This window comes from Acipenser ruthenus, chromosome 19 (assembly GCF_902713425.1).
Source record: "Acipenser ruthenus chromosome 19, fAciRut3.2 maternal haplotype, whole genome shotgun sequence".
NCBI lineage: Eukaryota > Metazoa > Chordata > Actinopteri > Acipenseriformes > Acipenseridae > Acipenser > Acipenser ruthenus.
The window spans coordinates 23278477-23298441 of NC_081207.1; the positions used below are offsets into that span (position 1 = coordinate 23278477).

At 36.0% G+C, this 19965-nt stretch overlaps 2 protein-coding genes across 4 annotated transcripts; one reads left to right on the forward strand and one right to left on the reverse strand.

Annotated features, from left to right (window-relative positions):
- Positions 1 to 42: 42 nt before the first annotated feature.
- On the reverse strand, positions 43 to 6993 carry LOC117424741 (centromere protein N). Of its 2 annotated transcripts, none has more exons than XM_034041417.3 (11): positions 6706 to 6993; positions 6226 to 6403; positions 5945 to 5990; positions 5502 to 5561; positions 4793 to 4866; positions 4280 to 4453; positions 4003 to 4104; positions 3390 to 3444; positions 2802 to 2905; positions 1826 to 1949; positions 43 to 1470 (listed from the first exon to the last, which is right to left on the reverse strand). In XM_034041417.3, exons 1-11 carry the CDS (start codon positions 6774 to 6776, stop codon positions 1358 to 1360), a joined length of 1101 nt encoding a protein of 366 aa, XP_033897308.3. In that variant the 5' UTR covers positions 6777 to 6993; the 3' UTR covers positions 43 to 1357. The 2 variants fall into 2 exon arrangements, with proteins under 2 accessions (XP_033897308.3, XP_033897306.3); XM_034041415.3 differs by having other exon boundaries at positions 2802 to 2911; positions 6706 to 6991.
- Positions 1170 to 16849, forward strand: cmc2 (C-x(9)-C motif containing 2). 2 transcript variants are annotated; one of them, XM_058992654.1, is made up of 4 exons: positions 1170 to 1225; positions 11346 to 11444; positions 13581 to 13652; positions 14663 to 16849. In XM_058992654.1, the coding sequence occupies exons 2-4, from the start codon at positions 11364 to 11366 to the stop codon at positions 14747 to 14749; spliced, it is 240 nt and encodes a 79-aa protein (XP_058848637.1). In that variant the 5' UTR covers positions 1170 to 1225; positions 11346 to 11363; the 3' UTR covers positions 14750 to 16849. The 2 variants fall into 2 exon arrangements, with proteins under 2 accessions (XP_058848637.1, XP_033896569.1); XM_034040678.2 differs by lacking the exon at positions 1170 to 1225 and adding an exon at positions 8543 to 8644.
- Positions 16850 to 19965: the final 3116 nt, after the last annotated feature.

Sequence of the window (19965 nt, forward strand, 5' to 3'; positions counted from 1 at the left end):
CCCCAGCACTGTATTAAAAAAGACAATGGGTCAAAATTTCAATTAAAGTGTTTACAACTTTTTTTTAATCAATATTACTGTGCAATTAATACATGTTTCATGTTCCAAAGGTCACAGTAGCAGTATGGCATGAAGAAATCAAGAGACAGATTCAATTCAACAACAATATATTTAGCTTTTTAGAGCTTTTAAAAGGTGCACTTCCCCAAACAGAATATTCATTTTAACAATAACTGCCTGTTTTCTACAAGCTTTCCTAAATGTAATCTTCTGAGCACATTAAAAGTTCAATTTTCTTTATACTTCTCCAATGTTTAAGCTCCAGACACATGCTTCCTTCCCTGTGGAATCATACTGCCACATTTAAAAAAATAAAATAAAAAAAAAAGTATTATACTTAAAACAATCAAATGGAACACATATTTTAACAACTAGCCTATAAGTATCTGTCGTAAAATAAAGTTTTCATTTATGTACAGCAAACACAAAGGAGATCATCTTTCTTTTAATTTCTGTAACAAAAACAATGTGTTTAATATTAAACACAGTGTACCACATTATGGCAAATACAACAGTTTATTCAACACGATTTAAAAGGTTCTGTTAAAAAGCTCCAAACCCCTCCCTCCAGTATGGGAGCTTGCAAACTACCTGCAGCCCAGTCAGCTTAGCAAGTGATTAAGTGAATTGGGCAATGCAAATAGCATAACAAAATGAAATGTCCCAAAGTTTAAGTTTAAAGTGTAGAACAAAAAAATAAATACAGAAAATCATACTTTACCCCATATCCCGAGTAACGAGAAATGTCAGCAGGAAGTTTTTTAAAAATTATTAATCATATAGGAGTTTAATTAAAGCAATTCAAATGATGTGTGTAATAACAATAACAATTAAACTAAAAGTGAAAAGGAAGTTCTTACCAGAAACAGTAATCCCCTCCAAGATAAGTATATCAAGTCCTTATTACACAGGTGAAGCTGCTACTGATTTAACAACAGAATAGAAACTACTATCCTTTAAATCAACCAGTTTGTTTCTCAACCCCATTGTTCTTGAGAATATCTTGCGTAATTTAAAAAAAACACTTAACAATTAATCACTTAAAGTAGTTATAGTGTAGGAAATTAAATACTTATTTAAATGTTACCTGTCAAGCACTTCCATTCACTCTGCAAGTCTTGCAATTCTTTTCACATATGAAATCAGCAGTGAAAGCGCTTGACAGGTAAGAAATGTATGTATTTCATTAGTTATAACCGCTGAATATTCCAGCGGGCGGCGAGCGGGCGGGTGAGCAAGGGGGTGCAGCTCTATCCATAATTAGGCTGATAAATGTCCAACATTTGTCTTCAAAAGGTTATGGGGCAGGTGTGGAGGGTACTCCAGGTCCTCTCTCTGAGATTACAAAATGATTTCTTGCTTTTTGTGGTATGGATGAAAGCAGCGGGGACACAGGAGCACTCGCAATACCTGAAAGGTCAGAAGAAAAACAAACACACACCTGTTACTATAATAAAATGTACAGAGTACCAATATAGAGTTACTGACTGTGTATTAGATTATAATACTAGATTATAATAATTGACTGCATATTTCCTTGAATGAATACTTTAATATTTACAAGACCATTGTATGATTAGAAACATTTTTTTATGTATACAAGGTCAAAATCAAAATGAGATGTATGCATCTCAATATTATAGTACTAAATCTTAAACATTTGTGGAATCATTTTTTTTTTGTGAAAATAGAAAATCCTCCTTTAATAAATATAGTGTAGTATCAGAATGCAAAAACAAATAAATCCATTTAAAAGAGCTCATACCCAGTGTCACTAAAGATTTTAAGGATTCCAGGAAGCTTGGGCTTGAAAACTTGACAGCGCATCTAAAAGGCTCTGGTCTATTTGTTAATATTCTGTTTTCAGGATCCTTAAACTTGGTTTCAAGCTGTGTAGGGGTGGGGAAGAAGAGAGATACAAAGTCAGGCTTTGATCAGTTCAACACTTTTTCAAATAACTTTCCTGACAAGCAGAAAGTTCTTTTTTGTTTTTTTAATTTAGTCGTTGCCAATTTTTTTTTTCTTTTTTCTGCCAATTTAGAATATCCAATTATTTTTAAGCTCAGCTCACTGCTACCACCCCTGCGCTGACTCAGGAGGGGCGAAGACAAACACACGCTGTCCTCCGAAAAGTGTGCTGTTAGCCGCCCACTTCATTACACACTACAGGCTCACCATGCAGCCACCTCAGAGCTACAGTGTCGGAGGACAACGCAGCTCTAGGCAGCTTACAGGTACGCCTGCAGGCGCCCGGCCACACCACAGGGGTCGCTGGTGCGCAGTGAGCCGAGGACACCCTGGCCGACCTAAGCCCTGCCCCCCCAGGGCAGCGCTCGGGCAATTGTGCACCGCCCCCTGGGAGCTCCCGTCCACGGTCGGCAATGGAATAGCCTGGACTTGAACTGGTGACGTCCAGGATATAGGGCGCATCCTGCACTCCAAGCGGAGCGCCTTTACCGGATGGGCCACCCAGGAGCCCCTTAAAATATCTCTTATAAACAAACATTCATAGATCTAATGAAACAGGTTGTTTTTAGAATCTGTATTAAAAAAAGGTAATATATATTCATGCCTGTACAATACTCTTCCAATCCAGTTTCTAGGTAATGAAAGAGTACAACGCTGCATCTAACAGTGATTGTGGCTACTGTATATTCTTAGACACAATATATTAAATAGACAAATTCAGGCAAAACATTGAAAAAGCAAACTTGACTAATTTTACTGAAAATTAAACAAACCTTAAAAACCGCAGTCTCTAATTTCGGCAAAGGCCCATCTCCAAATGTTTGTGTTGCTACTTCCTTCAAGTCAGCCAGACGTTTTGCATGTTCATGTACAATACCTTGATCTCAAACAGAGAAAACATATTTATCAAGATAAAGTATATTACCACATACAACTTTCATTAAAACAATAGTAATTAAAATAAATCATTTTGATTTTAAGGGGATAAGCAAATGAGCTGTAAAATCCACATCACATAAATATACTAGGAAAATTGTTAAGTGTTACAGAACACCCTGCAAATTTGACAAGAATGCACATTAGGTTATCTTTGCTGTGTCCCGTGTTGTCTGCATCTGCAGCATTATATTTATAAATATATATTGCTGACTGGCAAAGGTACAAAGGCAAAAAAACAATAAAACAAAGAAAACCTCTAGTTGCTTTACCTAGGATGTGTGAATAAAAATGTCACATTAAATCAGGAATATGTTGAAAAAAAATGTTCTGCCACATGGACAACAGGGGATAAAAGTGATGCGTTTCTTATAAACATTGCAAGGGGTTCTGTAACACTAACTAGAGCTGTGCAGTTTACATACCCCTTTCTGGACAATGTCTTTCCTGTAGGGGTTTTGGCTGATAAGTCTGAAAAGACTTAAAAAAAAAAAAAAAAAAAAAATGCACTCTAAGTCACAAACATGGAGAAACATTTTATTATTTAAATATATAATCTTACAGAGCAATCATTTTCTAGCCCCCCCCAGATTTTTAAGCTTCTTTGACCATTAAAATCCAGGACGTAAGCTATTTCCCTGACATACAGTTTGTCGAACCATGTAACATTTATTTATTTTATTTTTTGTTTATTTAGCCTTTATCCAAGGCGACTTACAGAAACTAGGGTGTGTGAACTATGCATCAGCTGCAGAGTCACTTACAATTACGTCTCACCCGAAAGACGGAGCACAAGGAGGTTAAGTGACTTGCTCAGGGTCACAAGATGAGTCAGTGGCTGAGGTGGGATTTGAACCAGGGACCTCCTGGTTACAAGCCCTTTTCTTTAACCACTGGATCACACAGTCGCCTAAAGATGTTCAAGCATTTAAAAACTTCTTGAACATCTTTATGACCTAAAAGACAGGTTTTCAAGAACCTATATGAACCATGCCCATAATGAGGTCTTGCTAGTGTTCTTGGATTTATAAAATATACCTGTTTATATCGGCGCAACACTAAATCCTTCAGTGACTTCAAACTGCGTCCTCTCAGCTGAATCTCTTTGATCTCATCATGTTTAGTTGCAATAACCAGTGCCTGTTAAAAAGTACAGCAAACTCAGTTCATGGAATATTTAATGACATATGAAATCAGCCAAGAAGATAATCATTTTATATATTGGTCATCATGATTTCAAAAGCAGTAGACACTTCTGCGGTCATCACATCAATCACATGCAAATATTATAAATTAATGCAAACTTTACAGTTACCTGAGAAAGCAGTGGTCTGTGTTTAACATTCAAATTGGATATGAACACATAAGGAGTCTGTAACTGGTACACTACATATGTGGGTTTAAATTGGTTGGGCTTTGTAAAATTGTCACCCCAGGCAACACGGATCCATACTGCATCATCTTCAAATTGCTTCATGCCAATGGAAACCTGCAAGGAAACAAAAATACATCACATAGCAGAACTGAAACTGTTTTTCTATCAGTAACTGTATATGGGTCCTATTCACAAATATTAAACATTTTACAGTGTTTGCAACCAGTGGTTAGGGGTTCTGTTTCTTCAGTATTGAGAAACAGTCAAATCAAGTAAATTTGCCTTTTTGCAGGCAGTCATATTGAAAGCATAATTGGATTTCATAAATAGATTTCAGCATAACTGAATAAGGCTTCAAGACACTGTATATGCAAGTCATACAGACATGCCTACATCTGCCACCACTATATCCATGTGGCCAGGGTGCATTAAATAAAGAATTAAAATACTTACATGTCTCAAAAGGTCTTTCAAATTTACTTTGAACTTCTGACTAAATTCTGTCACGTTTAATACAAGGGCATCATCTGTGGAAAGAGTATGAAAACAAACAAATAAAAAAAGAGACCAAAAAAGGTAGAACAGTTGCCAACACAATGATTTTATTAAATACATTAGTTTATTATTACAGAACAACTGGACACTGATCTCCCATTGTTTTCTACGACAGTCAGCTGTTTTGTTAGTGGTTTAGGGAACTGCAAATAAAGCAAAACTGAGATTAAACTAATTAATAACACCTGTTGCCATGGATGCTCGAGCCCTGCTCCCAAAGTTAACTCTTTCAGTGGACAAAATTATTATTTAATTTAAACAAAGATAAATTAATAACTTGAAGATGAATAGTGATAATAGCATTGCTGTGGAGTGTTCCTTGGTAATAATGGTCTCAGGCTTTATTGACTTGGGAGTTCCATTATTCCACCCATAACACCGCAGTAATGCCATTATTCCTTAATAAATAGAAGTAACCTATATGCTAATTTTTGTTAAACTTCCATAATGTATATTACCCATTCCTACCCTTGTGCTCCCTGTGATATATTCCTTGTGTTGTCATTTCACTTCAGGAAATGACATGGTGCAGTTTAAGTCATGCTAGTTTACATTAGTGTTGCAGAACTGAGCTCATGGACAGAACTGTCTATTACGATATACTTACCTTGCTGTCCTGAGAACTGATAAACACTCCAGTTTCTCTTATTAGGGTATTCACAGTTGTCTGTAAAAGAATATATATGTAACTATTTCCCACAAAGTTATTGCTGAAAAAGATATGTCCCTGTTGAAATGTATCTGTAGGGGTTTGCTATAAAATATTATCAGCAAGTTAAAAAAATGCCATTTGGAAAAAAAGGTAAACCCACTTTTTACATGTGTTTTGCCTCCTGAGCTTGAACTGAATCAGCTTTCTGCAGGTAAAACACAGTAATGGGGTGTATAAAGCTTTAAAAACAATTCATTCAAAAGGATCTGATTCTTTGGTAGCCTGTGGACTTTGAGGTTGTCCGTTCACACCCACTGTTACTTCAGCCACTGTTTGGGGGCATGGAGTGATGTGATGGCAGGCCATACAAAAAAACACCCATATCAAGCCATACTCACATATCATGTCCAGTTGTATTACATGTCGAATTCTCACACCATTTTCCTGTTATTTTTAAAAGGAAAAAAATAAATGTTTTATCTATAGCTTTTACAGACAACAGTCTTCTTAAAATAATGACACCCCAAAGCATTATACATATTTATGTAAATATACAGTATTGCAAATTGTAGCCATTACTTATCATCAAAAGAAGTTGAAATAAATGTTCCTGTATCCCTCAGTTCATAAGTAAAGCACACAAACACACAATACAGTTACTTGGAGAAACAACAGTTACCTCACAGAAAGCAAGCACTTTATTGTGTAGGATGTGCTTGGATTGCTGAAAATGTAGATCTTGGAGCTGCTGTGCTGACAAGAATCCCCATTCATTCAGTATACTCTTAAGACTTGAAGATGGGATTCTCTGCAGAGTCTTTTCTAAAAACGTTATGACGGAATCTTCCATTTTTAGGCTGTAAACATGGAGAGAGAGAGATATTATATATTATGTTTGGACGCCCTAGTACCTAACCACTACCACAATTTTAAGGATCTGTAACAAATTCGCTGCCAGCTCTATTTATTTGTATCTTAACTGACTAACTTGTCCTCCCCGTGACTAAACACTGCTAGATAATCACACACAACTTCAAATACGGTAATTATTAGGATTATAACTTAAACAGTAATAGTAAATGACCATTATAGTATATAGGCTTTATTTTTTGTATAAAGAAATACAGTAAATAAATAAACGCAGAAAAACACCAGTTACCTTCTCTCCCCCGTCACCCCGCCAATCTGCAGTTGCTTGAATAAGCCAATCAAAAAAGACAAAATACCCATGGACGTTCCCTCCAGCTCAGTTGTATGGTCGGTTGGTTTCTGGGAAATGTAGGCCAGAGAGCCTTCCAGGAGGGTTTTTCTTCTGGTTAAAGGAAGCCAACTCGAGTGCACTCAGGTGCTCCCGGGTTAGCCTGAATTTTCCAAAACTCGAGTGAGGCGCAACGCGAGTTGGCTTAAAAAAATAGCGTTTCCAGGGTTTCCCGAGTTTCTCAAATTATTACGTGAGCTGGACAAGTCTCACTCATGTTATCGCGAGAGGTGCCCAGATAATAATCAGGGGGCATATTACAGAAACATCGAACTGCCAAGCGCTTTTCTTAGAGACAGGACGTCCTAAGTGTCAATTTAGGGGAATTCGTATTACAGAACATGGATTCCTAACTCATATCCTAGCTATGAAACTAAGATAAGATAGTAAAGCAAGCTAGGAAATTATTCTGTAATATGGCCCCAGGTAACCAGATTACTGTTTCATCGTTATTGACATTGTGATCCTTGATTTTTCTGTATTCCGATTTTTTTTCTTTTGCCACATTGGAGCACATTCCTACCCATAGCAAGTATAACTTGACTTATATTTTGAAACACTTTTTGATTTCGAAAAGATCCTTGAAGCTGATTGAATGACCCGATCTCCCCAAACAGTAATCAGTGATAACGTTTCATTATGATTCCACGGTGCATAATGTGCTGTCATGTTAAATCGTTTTTTTTTTTTACAGAGTTTAATTACAGGTATGCTATTATTTTGTTTTTTCTAACCGTAATGTGCAACTTACACTGGCTTTCATATAGATTGTTGCTAAGACCTGGGATTCCATGGTTATTTAGTGACGTATTTTCTGCTCGGCCTGAATTAATTGTGTGTTCGACTTGGCTTGCCCATGGAAACGAGGTATAGAAATAATGATTGATTATTAGAGCGCCCTTCATCGCCCTTCTATAATATCATCAAGATCATCCCCATTTTCCAGTAGTTTGAATATATTGTGTTATATGTTTTTCTTTCCCGTTTTGTTTTCCTTTTACGTCCTTCAATACGATATGTATTAATTTAGTATCCACCTATAATGCATTCAACGGATTTATTAACACCTCTCTTTGCTGTTTGAATTTCCTGCATTCCAATTTATAATGTTGTACAGTTTTCAACCCTTGACAATCTCCACATAATCCATCTACATGGTTCCCTATTCTAAAAAGATGCTGACTCATTGTCGCATGTCCAGCTCTCAATCTCTATTATAGTTTTTATAGTTCTCATTATAGTTTCATCTGCCCCGTTCAATATCCCCGCTAAATGTGTCACTCCTTTGGATATATATCATAACAACACATTCCCTTAGGATTGCGTTCCCATTGGTTTTGCCACAGTTCCAGGATGGTTCTGAAAGTTGGAATAGAAGCATTTACACCACCTTGTGGTGATTCATGAGCTCTGCGTTTACACAGTGGTAACAGTAGGGTGACACATTTTTTCTGAACTCATTACAGAGCTCATTGGATCGTGTCTATTGGAGCGGATGTGTATGTTCAGTACTGTAGTAGGATTATGTCCAGCCACAAATATGTATATAAAAAATACAAATAGTATATTTATTTATAAGAAATGTTTTTTTCTTAACTTAGTCTGTTTTACAGTCATCACTACATAAACGCCATGCCTTTATTATGTGTGGTGTACTTCTCCATCAATTCTGAAGCAAGCATGATAAAATTAAACTACCAGCTCCGCCCTTTCTCAATAAAGGCCTGCCTACGAATTATTTTATTGGTTTTTTAGAAGTCTTTTAAGTGGTTCAGCCGAATGTCACTCATTTGCTGTATTACAACTTCCGTAAGGCTGGAGTTCTTGCACAAGGTGGAAAGTAAGTATCACTGTGTGTTTCTGTGCTATGTAACGCTTCATATCACTGCAAGTCCCCGCTCTAGTTTCTATTTTTTAACCAAAACACAGCAAGTATTTAGTACAGTCGGTACTGTTTAACAGACGGTTTTCATTTTAAACTGTGGTCACTTGACGGGACGTTATAAAATGTCATTTTACTGCTATGTCACCGACAGCATGCCACAGTACATAGCTGCCAAGGTCAGAATGCTATAGGAGAAATGTTTTTACTAGGGGGGAAGGAAAGTGGAACTATTTCAACCAAGCCCTGGAGATTAACTGTGCCATCAAGTAATCCCTACGACTTTCCACATGGCTAGAAGGTTGTTTACTTTGTGGTTGCATCGGGTTGTGTAGGTACTATGGGGGCATTAGTGAGGTAGCAGCATGCTAAGACCTTTACTATATGTCCTTTCCAATGTTTTTTGTTTTTATTTTTGGTTTAGAAAATTAAGGATGAATTATAGAATTAATTGAAATGTTGTTGTTGTTATTAAAAAAAAACTAGCAACTGTACTTGTTGGAGGACACAGAACATTAAATTACATACATGGTGCTTCTCTAGAAAACAGCTGGGAGTTCATTCATATAAGCACAGGAGAAGTATGGAATATACTGGTAAGAGCTACGGTATTGATTCATGATTTCCCAACAATAATGTAAAAAGGACTTTTGCAAAAAAAATTTAGAGCATCACCAAAGTAAAACAATAGGTTCAACCCTAATTTAATTTGGCAAGAGACAGCTTTAGTATTAAAGTATTCCTTTTAAAAAATGCAGACTGTGACTGTAAGTATATTCTGAGTACTAATTGTATATTCCCAGTTGTTCCTGAAGGCTCTGGGTGTTTCCAGTAATAATAGAACATGTTTGGCACTAGGCTGACCGGGTGCATTTCACATTGACAGCACTGTGTTGAATGATAATGGGCTCTGTAGAAATTGTAGAGTGGTTTAAAAGCGGCGGTTGTTTGTATTGTACACAAACTGATATGCATAGCACTATTTTTCTGAAGACGTGCAGATTAACCTGAACGAGTGTGTGCCCCCTAGTGGTTATTTGTATACTGAACTTCCACCTCCACCTTGCTCAAATACTGTTTTAGATCTGATGTCTTTGATAAACATGCCAAATAGTGTAACAGGCATTGTGTGATGCAGTGTTGTTACAGATTCAGTCCCCTGTCGGTGAGATGAGGTGTGGTTCTTTTGCATAGTGGTTGAGTCTGTTGGAAGTCTAGAAACAGTAATACACTACATCCACTGCCATGGCTTTTCATTCTAAATTAGAGTTATCAGTATGACAAAGTTGAAGACCATGATGTATATATATAGCATCTACAGAATTGCATTGAATAAGAAACGGCAATGAACAGTTTAATGGAAATGTATTAAAGACCTGGATGTCAGTAGGTTATCAGAAGTGGTGTCAGTACCATGGTAAGAATGGTCATGTTAAATACAAATTACTGCATAACAGTATTTGGAATAACTTCATGTGTTCAAGATGCATGTAACTAGTACAGATGCCACCTCAATCTCCTACTCTCAATCCCTTATGATAAATAAGGTTAATGCCACATGTTCCAGATATATTGAATAATAAACAGATTGCAAAACAATACTACAGATGACAAAGTATTATGCTACGTTAAATCATTTACAAATTAAACTCTTTTGCTTTTGAAATAATTTACTGATTATGCCAAAAGGTCATAAAGTAACAGGAAAGAACAGCTTTTTAAATTTTGCTTAATGGCTTTAACATGAACATCATTGCCTTTTCTGAACTACATTTCATCATGCTGCAATGTCAGGCATTGTTTTTTTGTTTCATCAGTGGCCTTGCTTCTCCTTCCACTTTGGCTGGCTAAATTATTATTTTGTAAGGTCAGAATCCAGTCAAAAAAGTCCCAGGAAACCAAAAACATGTTGCTGAAGGATTTTCACATCCGTAGTACAATAGACAGCAATGTGGTTTCATATCCGCTCAAAAGATTGCTTTTGAAAAATAATAACTGTGATTAAAAAAAACCAAAAAAAAACCAAAAAAAAAAAAAAACATGCTTTTCAGGGGTCCAATTCTAAGTATTATGTCTGCATTTTTTTGGTCTTTAATCAGTTTTTTATGTTGTACTGCACATGCAATTGTAGATAAACTGATGTTTTCCTATAACCCTAATGGAACTATAGTAGAGATGACATCTGATGATTCAATGGCTTGGGGTGGAGCTAGTATCCTTTAATGAATAAACTAGTTAAATGTATTTTAATTATAACTTCACATTTACCGTACTGATTATTACAGGGAATAAACCACATTATATTTATTGCACATTACAGTTCTTGGTAATCACCTTGGGTTGACAATAAGGGTGACAGTCCTGTTTTGAGGAAAAATGTACCAGGTTTCAACAGTCTAACAAATGTATCTTCCAAGATTAAGGGTTTCTACAATTTTATACCCCAGAGAGATTTTTAAGCCAAGGGACGTTTTGTGTTTTACTCGTAGAGTGTTAATGGTTACACTATGAAGTACCAGATGTAATCTTTGTACCAAAGTGAATCTAAACAAGTACAAATCCTTGGTTATTGCTCTTTTAGACTTCAACCCATACTTGTATTATTGTGTTATGCTTTATAATAGTGGGACGTTTTATTTGTTTTGTCTTTGCTGAATAGAAAAACCCTTAACTCAAGATGCATCCAGACCTGTCTGCACACTTGCACACAGAGGAGTGTAATGTCTTCATCGGACAGCTCAAACAGTGCCACGCAGAGGTAAGAAAACTTCAGGATGTTGTCTTTGGCATTCTATTGCACCTGCATGTATAATATTATATTCATTTATTGTTGTGTAGAACAGAAAATAAAGCAATGAGCAAATTGCTTGTTTTATGTTGGTCAAACTCTCAGGCAGGGCATTACATCAGACTTTAATAAAGCACACACCAGTCTGTCCCCTTATTGACTGAAATATTTACCTAAGAAACCTAAAAAAAAATACTCCATTAATTATCACGGGAAATGTACTTTTGAAACATTAACTTTGATAAAATGTGATTCTAAAGTATGTTGATAACAACATTTCACGATTTGCACAACAATGGTTTTAAGTTATGCTAATGTCACGGTTTATCGACCCCAAGTAGTTAATTTGAGCTGGTTTGTATTGTTAACTTGCCAAATTAATTTTTCAGTGTTATGGACACTCTTTGGGCAAAATCTAAGTGTACCCTGTGACCTGTAACCTAAGATGGTCACCTCGTTACAAAAAGGATATTGCTGCTCTAGAAAGAGTGCAATGAAGAGCAACCAGAATTATCCCAGGTTTAAAAGGCATGTCGTATGCAGACAGGCTAAAATAATTGAATCTATTCAGTCTTGAACAAAGAAGACTACGCAGTGATCTGATTCAAGCATTCAAAATCCTAAAAGGTATAGACAATGTCGACCTGGGGACTTTTTTGACCTGAAAAAAGAAACAAGTACCAGGGGTCAGAAATGGAGATTAGATAAAGGAGCATTCAGAACAGAAAATAGGAGGCACTTTTTTACACAGAGAATTGTGAGGGTATGGAACCAACTCCCCAGTAATGTTGTTGAAGCTGACACCCTGGGATCCTTCAAGAAGCTGCTTGATGAGATTCTGGGATAAATAAGCTACTAACAACCAAACGAGCAAGATGGGCTGAATGGCTTCCTCTCGTTTGTAAACTTTCTTATGTTCTTATGGCTGCCATATTGTGATCCTGTAACCATTTTAAAAACAGTGTTAAAATGGAATTAGAACTTTTTAATTATACAATTGCAATTATTCAATGTAAATTAAACAATGTTCTAAATCTGTATATGTCTAAAGCTGCATACTGTTAGCTGATGCATCCATCACATGTTGGATGAATCTAGATATTTTAAAAACCTTTATCAACATGTGAAGCACTGGCATTCTGGATTTGGAGGCTGGTGAGTTTCATACTTTGTAAATATGATTCCAACTAATTATTGTCTGCATTTAATTTCTTAAAATTTAAAAGCTATATTTTTGCGGTGCTTATTTTTAGCTATTTTCGAGTATTATATAAATCAGTTTTTTTCGGGGCTTTCGTTTTTTGATATACTGTATGAAATTAGTGTTTTCGGTTACTTTCCAAACTGCTTGAGTGTTTTTTTTTCTGTCAAAATATGTATAGTAGTAACTCGACAGTACTTGCACACTTAAGTTGTACCTTCTTTCCTTTGCTGTCTTCCACAACGAAATCCCTATGGTCACGGACACATTCTTCTGGGGTTTTTGTGTGTAGGAATTTTTGTAAATTTCGCCACAATTCTATTTTAAATCCTCTGTATCTTAACTAAATACTAAATACCGCTAACAAGCCTCCATTCCATATTGTAATCTTGTTTTAAATCTCGCAAGTGGAGTCTCCAGTAGAAATGCACGAATGTGCTGTCACTCAATAGTTGGGGCGGGTTTAAAGTATTGAGAACGGATCAATAATAGACGCAAGTCAGGAAGGCGGGACATTGTCCAGCAGCGCTGGGAAATGTATTTATTATTAAGGGTAAAGTCAATGTGAATTGATTAATCATTTCCACAGTTTTCCCTGTGTTTTCCGGTGTTTATTGGCCAGCCACCGATTTCATTTTTTTTTGTATCAGGGGTGTTTTATCGGTTAAAACCTAAAATCAGAAGCCCTAGGTATAATTTAAGAATCAGAAGCTGAGCCAAGACTAAACACTAGCAAATTGTCTTGGTACTTGATGAACACAGCTATGTTAATTGGCAGCGTTACAGTACCTCATTATTGTGTTTAAACTGTCCCAATTGAAAAGGTAGCCAGAGAGAGTTTGTTATTGTAGCTGAATACATCATTCCTTCCTTTATGTAATTACATTACGTATTTTAACTTGCAGCACAACGTTCTGAGATTTTTTGGAACGTGTAATGACATTGATCGAGCAATGCGGCAGTGTTTGAAGAAGGAGGTAAGGCAAAAATTGGCTTGCATAACTTTTTATTTTATTTTACAATAGTGTTCTAATACTAGGGCCTTCCTAACAAAACTTCTATTCTTTACTCAGGAAGGATTAAAAAAAATGTTTTTATCAAGTAAAATATAGTATACAGGGGGGGTAGTGGTATTTGGGATTTAAGCAACACAATTGAAAATGGTTTATTTGTTGCATGATAGTGTTTTAATTTTAAAGTGATTGTAGCTAGAACTACATTTTAGAAAACATGTTTATTTTAAAACAGTATATCTGTTTCTATACAAGGGTAACCAACCAGCAGCTTCCCCTACTGACTGACATGCCTTGCACCAAGTAACATGCTTTGACCTCAGAGACACTGCTGAGGTGAAATGATGTAGGAAGTGCAAGCGTAACATTTTGTAGGAGGCAATGCAAGCAAACCGAGAACTTTCTTTTACCTAGTTTTGTACCAGATGTATTTTAAAAAAGAAAACAAAAAACAGTGAGGTATGTTTCTTTTGAAAATGCTCATTTGAAACCTATGTAGAGAGTGATGGTGCACACCAGGTAATATATATGAAAGTATTTTATTGGAACCACTTTAAGGTGGGAGGGGGAGATAAAATGAAAAAAAAAAAAGTTTTAGTCAATCCAGTTTAAAAAGATCAACAAACAGGGACATGTAATTTGAGAAAATATTATAAGGAAAAACCATGCAAAATGAGATTTAAATGAAAAATGGTAAGTATTGCCCCTTTTGATTTTGTTAAGGAATATATAAGTAGCAAACCTTTGTATAAAAACAATACTGGTTCATTAACATTGATCACTGGAAATCCAAACCCAAATGCAACAGAACTTAAATCAGTTTAAAGTTGTGGAATGTAGTATAAGTGTAATGATGTGGAATTTGATTCCTGTTGAAAATCCAGAAAGAACATTTTGTATTTAGAACAAGGAATGTTATACTTCTGCCCTTTTGTCATTTAGTACACACAGTACCTACTTTGTTTTTCTGCTAGTACCAAGTGAAGAGAGCCAAGAGCCAAGCACACGCTGAAGAGATGCAACATAAGCTGACCCATACTTCAAAACAAGATGACAACTGAGTTGTGGTTTTGTACGATTGCCAGGCTCGCTGCTGGCAGGACTATTATCATACTTCATCAGGACACTTGGCTCAAGATCCAAGATACTGGGGACTGGGATGTAAATGTAGTTGGTTTTTAAAACTTCAAGCCATCTGGATACATAAAGCTTTTCTTGACAGATGGATGTGTTGGTTTTTAAAATACGGAACAATAAAAAGTCAAATATAAAAAAAAAAAATTAAAAAAATGCTGGCTTTATTGACAGCACAAGCTGTTTTAAAAGATATTTGAGCCAGAAACTGTTAATAAAAGGCTGCTAAAGAGAATTACACTGGAGCTTCATCAAGTCAATACTTTCGTTTCACCATGTATCTCACAAATCAATAGATTGGCTGTCATAAGGTGTGTACTTTTAATTCAAAGCTTATTATTTTGTTCTCTATCTCTTTGGTATCTGTAATTTATTAAGTATTGTAATCTGTGTCTACTTGCACTGGGATTCAATAATAGTATTTTTCAAGGCTACTCGTATTTACGGTTAAATACAGAAAAACAATATTAAAAGGCAAATGTAATTTAAATAAATAAGTACTTGGTGATATATTTTATGAAGTCCAGCATTTACCTTTTCTATACTATGGAATTTTATACAGGCAATGAAAACACTGCAGGCTTGGTGGATTATGTCACAGTGCATAGATTGGTAACCAGTCGTTTTGAATTTGTTTTTTCTATTGACCACAGTTGGGGTGTGTGGTGGGGTGCCCGTGCTGGTGTAATAGTTACGGGAGTCTTGCAGTTGAGGTTCAAAGCAACGGGTGCTTTATTTTTTATAGCAGGGTAAGGTTCTTTTCACAGGTAAAGAAAATAAACAACAAAAATCCTAACTCCGTTTCGGAGTACTATCTTCACTGTTTCCTTTTCCCTGTCTAACGTCAGAACGGATAAGCTGTTTCCCTGACACAAAATCAAACAAAACAATAGGTTTCTTATCAAAATGTAATGCATTACACAGAACCGCCTTTGTCCAAGCCATACTCCACACACTTGACGTTATACTTTTAGTTTAAATTCTTTATTTGTCTTGTTCTATTCTCTTCCTGTTTCCTTCCAAAGCTCTCCTACACAACCCACAGAGACTACCATTCAGGACCCTTTTATAGAGGTGTACCAAATTATTATTATTTGTTTATTTAGTAGATGCTTTTATCCAAGGCAACTTACAGAGACTAGGGTGTGTGAACTATGCATCCGCTGCAGAGTCACTTACAATTACGTCTCACCCGCAAGACGGAGCACAAGGAGGTTAAGTGATTTGCTCTGGGTCACACAATGAGTCAGTGGCTGAGGTGGGATTTGAACCGGGGACCTCCTGGTTATAAGCCCTTTTCTTTAACCACTGGACCACACAGCCTCCTACATGTTACAAGCACACAATTAACCTATAAACCATTAATTTAAATTATTATTATTAAATCCAATCTCAGTGCTAGTGTGACTATGAAAAACAGACTGTCTACTGGACAGAATGTATCATTGCAGAAAATAATTCCCTTGTCATTCTAAGACTAACATATTTATTTTGTAGCACTTTACCACAGGTGCCATCAAATGGATTAAAGTTAGACAATTGTAAAGGTATAGTATGGAGGTGTGATGACCCCCCAACACTAAAATGAGACAGATTCTTGTTTGTGTCCCACAAGATAAAAGGTGCCTCATTAGCAGCAACAGTTAAGGCCAGTTCCTTGGTGCCCATCATTTGTTACCAAGAGAAATCTTCACTTTTACACACCTGTTCTATTCGGCTCTCCTCCTACCATTGCTTCTCTAAGCGCCAATTTGTACGTCTTCAGGGTTCATCACAAGAGTGGTAAAGCTGTGTGGCTGTTCTCTGGCTGCTGATCTTGTTTCAGAGACATTGATAATAAAAAAAAACACTGCTTGGAGCCATTCACAGTGATGTTCCAGTTATTTAGAAAACACTGATGGAATAAGACATTCACAAAAGAATACTATTCCCACAGGTTAGTAAATGTTCTAGCAGAAAATAAGCAAAATCTTTCTTTTGGCCACCAACTGGAATAATAAAAAAATAAAAAAAAAAAAAAAAAACAACACACAATGATTCATAAATAATGTGTGCACCAGAAAGTACATTGTTTGCAGATGCTCTGTTTTCAAAGAGAATATAGACGCAGGGATAAGAGTTGTCTCTAAAGCAGGGGTCTCCAACCCCTGTCCTGGAGAGCTACTGGGTCTGCTGGTTTTTGTTTCAACCGAGTTATTATTATTATTATTTTTTATTTCTTAGCAGACACCCTTAGTCAGGGCGACTTACAATTGTTACAAGATATCACATTATTTTTACAAATAATGTAAAGAGTCCAGAGCCCTAAGCCACTAATTGGTGCAATTAAGTTCTTAGTTACTTAATTGCACCAATTATTGGCTTAATTAGTCGTGATTAACATGTGTTCTAGATCTTTAGCCACTGATGATGTAAAGACACCTAAAAACCTGCTGTATAGGGGCTCTCCAGGACCAGGGTTGGAAACACCTGCTCTAAAGTATGTGTTGTGTATGTGTTGGAGACCACTGCTCTAAAGTATGTGTTGTGCCAAGGGAAATAGGTAACAGTAACATGAGACTAATGTGGGGGAGTATGGAAATAGGCTGTTGGTAATATAATACAATAACAAAATTGTAAGACTGATGCTGTATATGATACAATTGGGACAAGAGTATAACAAAGCACACTACTCATTAAATTCACTGTTAAAACTTGAAGTCACATTGGATTAAAAGTAAAAAAATAAATAAATAATAGCACACAATCTAAGAAAACTGCAGTGAAAAAACAAGCAAAATAGTAAGCAAAAGTTAAAAATGTATTATCAAGGCTACGTCAATGTGGAACTGAAAACCTGAAAAACAAAACCTCATGATGGAATGTGGTTTTGCAATATTTACATCTTTAACTATATTTTAAATAATTTAAACACTGTGATGACAAAACAAATGTGACTGCTTTGTGTCAGGTGTGATACATTTAACCCTCTTGCTGACATTACTGTTCAAACAATTTTATCCATGAATATTAAACACTCAATTTAGATATACCCAAAGCTGGTTTCACATATCCTGATTAGCAAATATAGTGCTAAGCTGGGTCTGTGAAACCAGCTGTCAAAGGCCCTGTCCACACTAAGCCTTTAAACCAGCTTCAACATGCTAAATACGGTTAGCATCTACACTACGCAGCATTTAACACCGTACTCGAGCACGGTTCTAAATTAGACCGCATTAGGTAGTGCGGTTTGTCAGAAGTGTGGACGCTGTAATACCAAACTACATTTTTTTTGTGTATCCTCCAATATCCCAAAATGCTTTCTGATATGTTTTGTCACGTGGACATTACACATACAGTACTCAGAACAGGTGCCTGAGGGAGTTGAGAATGACTATCAATACTGCTGTACCGTATACTATTTCTGAGTCCTGTTGTAAAATGGTGTTGTGATCAAATGTCGAAATCAAGGCACATTGATATCTGGAGCGAGGAAATTGGTCAAGGAGAACTTCAGAGTTCAAAACGAAATGCACACATTTTGATAAAATGTACCTTGTGTTTTTAAAAAACAAAACCATAACGTTCATGCCAAGAAGCGCTATGTCTTCTATGGGTACAGGCTCCATATATGCAAGGTTGTAAACATAAAATACAGTGCATGGTGGGATAATGTCTAGGAACTGTAACCAAACTATTTTAATAGTGTTTGTACGCACTAAGCACGACTAAACATGAAACGGTAATTTAGTGTGGACGCTTTGAGCTGGATTAATTAAAACGTTTGGGTACAGTTCTCAAGCTTGGTTATGTAGTGTGGACAGGACCTTTGAAACCGAGTTCAATTTATAACCTCCTTAATAGGTTTGTAGTTAAAACTTCAGAACAGCCATATCAAAAATCTGTTTATGAGCACCTTCATAAACGCACAAAGCTGAAACGTGCCAATTGTTTAAAATCCTGCTTAATCTCAACTCATTAAATTAACAACCCCTACCTGTGCTGACAGATGTGATAATTGCTTCAGTTTAGCTTCCCAATAACAAAAGCATTTAAATAGGCTCTCTGGGCACTTTCTATTTAGTTCTAATTACAGAGGCTTGACCCTTTACTGAGAGAGTGTCCCAGAAGCCCTCAATAGTAGAGTTCAGTTACTCTATTCTGCTAAAAGAAGATTAATCGATGTCTACCTAAACGATTTCATGTCAGGAAATGTCAATGGTTTGTTACTTGAAGACCAAAATAAATTGATTTGAATTAAAACTAAAATAGTGTAGAATATATATATATATATATATATATATATATATATATATATATATATATATTGATCCAGTCTCTACACTGCCTGTCAAAAGTAAAAGCAAACATGAGCAGAATCATATTACTTTATTTGAAGCTAACCGCATATGTTATCAGTTAAAACAAGTTCTGCTGTTCTAGAAGGTTATTTTTAGGTGGTATCGAGAAAAAAAAATAGTTTATCAATTTCCATGAATTAGAATTAAGTGATAATGAAATGGCTCACCAACTGTACAAAGAGATAACAGTGATATAACACAATCAAGTACACTCAACGGACTCTCTAGGCATCCTCTAGTTATTGTTATTATATTGATATGTTTTGTGTTTGCTTGTGTAAGGTCCGGGATTTTAATAAAGAGTAGCATGCTGCTTTAACTGACTCATTCGGCTCGACCTCTGTCAATGTGTACAGAGATTCCACTTATTATAAAGCATAGCATGACAAACTCACTCATTCATTGACTTCTCATCAACCTACTATCAATACTATATGCATTGAGATTATAACACTAAACATCCCTTTATTTATAGTGGAAACATGGGGCACATTGGAATGTAAAGCCAGGCAAAGCTTCAGGCAGTCAACTCTTTAAAATACACCTGCAAATCTCTTGATAGGCAGGAAACTCCTAGCAACCATAAACAAACGTAAAGATTGTACTAGGGAGGTAACTCCCACATTCATGTCAAATAGCTATTAGGTAAGTAGTAACATGTTTGCCAGAGTTGTCCTGACTAAATGATCACTGTAAAGGTAGGACTAGTTTTTTTATTTTTTTAGCAGTTTGATTTTCATTTAAAAATGGTGCAAATTGCATTTTGGCATTAAGACCTTGATAAATCTCTCCCATAGTGCCTT

Bases quoted from the DNA above. Each gene is read 5' to 3' on its own strand.
- cmc2 (XM_058992654.1), top strand. From the start codon at position 11,364: ATGCATCCAGACCTGTCTGCACACTTGCACACAGAGGAGTGTAATGTC. The intron at 11,445-13,580 runs GTAAGAAAACTT...TTTAACTTGCAG, and splicing joins TCAAACAGTGCCACGCAGAG to CACAACGTTCTGAGATTTTT. The intron at 13,653-14,662 runs GTAAGGCAAAAA...TTTTTCTGCTAG, and splicing joins GGCAGTGTTTGAAGAAGGAG to TACCAAGTGAAGAGAGCCAA.
- LOC117424741 (XM_034041415.3), bottom strand. From the start codon at position 6,776: ATGGGTATTTTGTCTTTTTTGATTGGCTTATTCAAGCAACTGCAGATT. The intron at 5,562-5,944 runs GTGAGTATGGCT...ATTCTTTTACAG, and splicing joins AATACAACTGGACATGATAT to ACAACTGTGAATACCCTAAT. The intron at 4,867-5,501 runs GTAAGTATATCG...CTCTTTCCACAG, and splicing joins TCAGTTCTCAGGACAGCAAG to ATGATGCCCTTGTATTAAAC.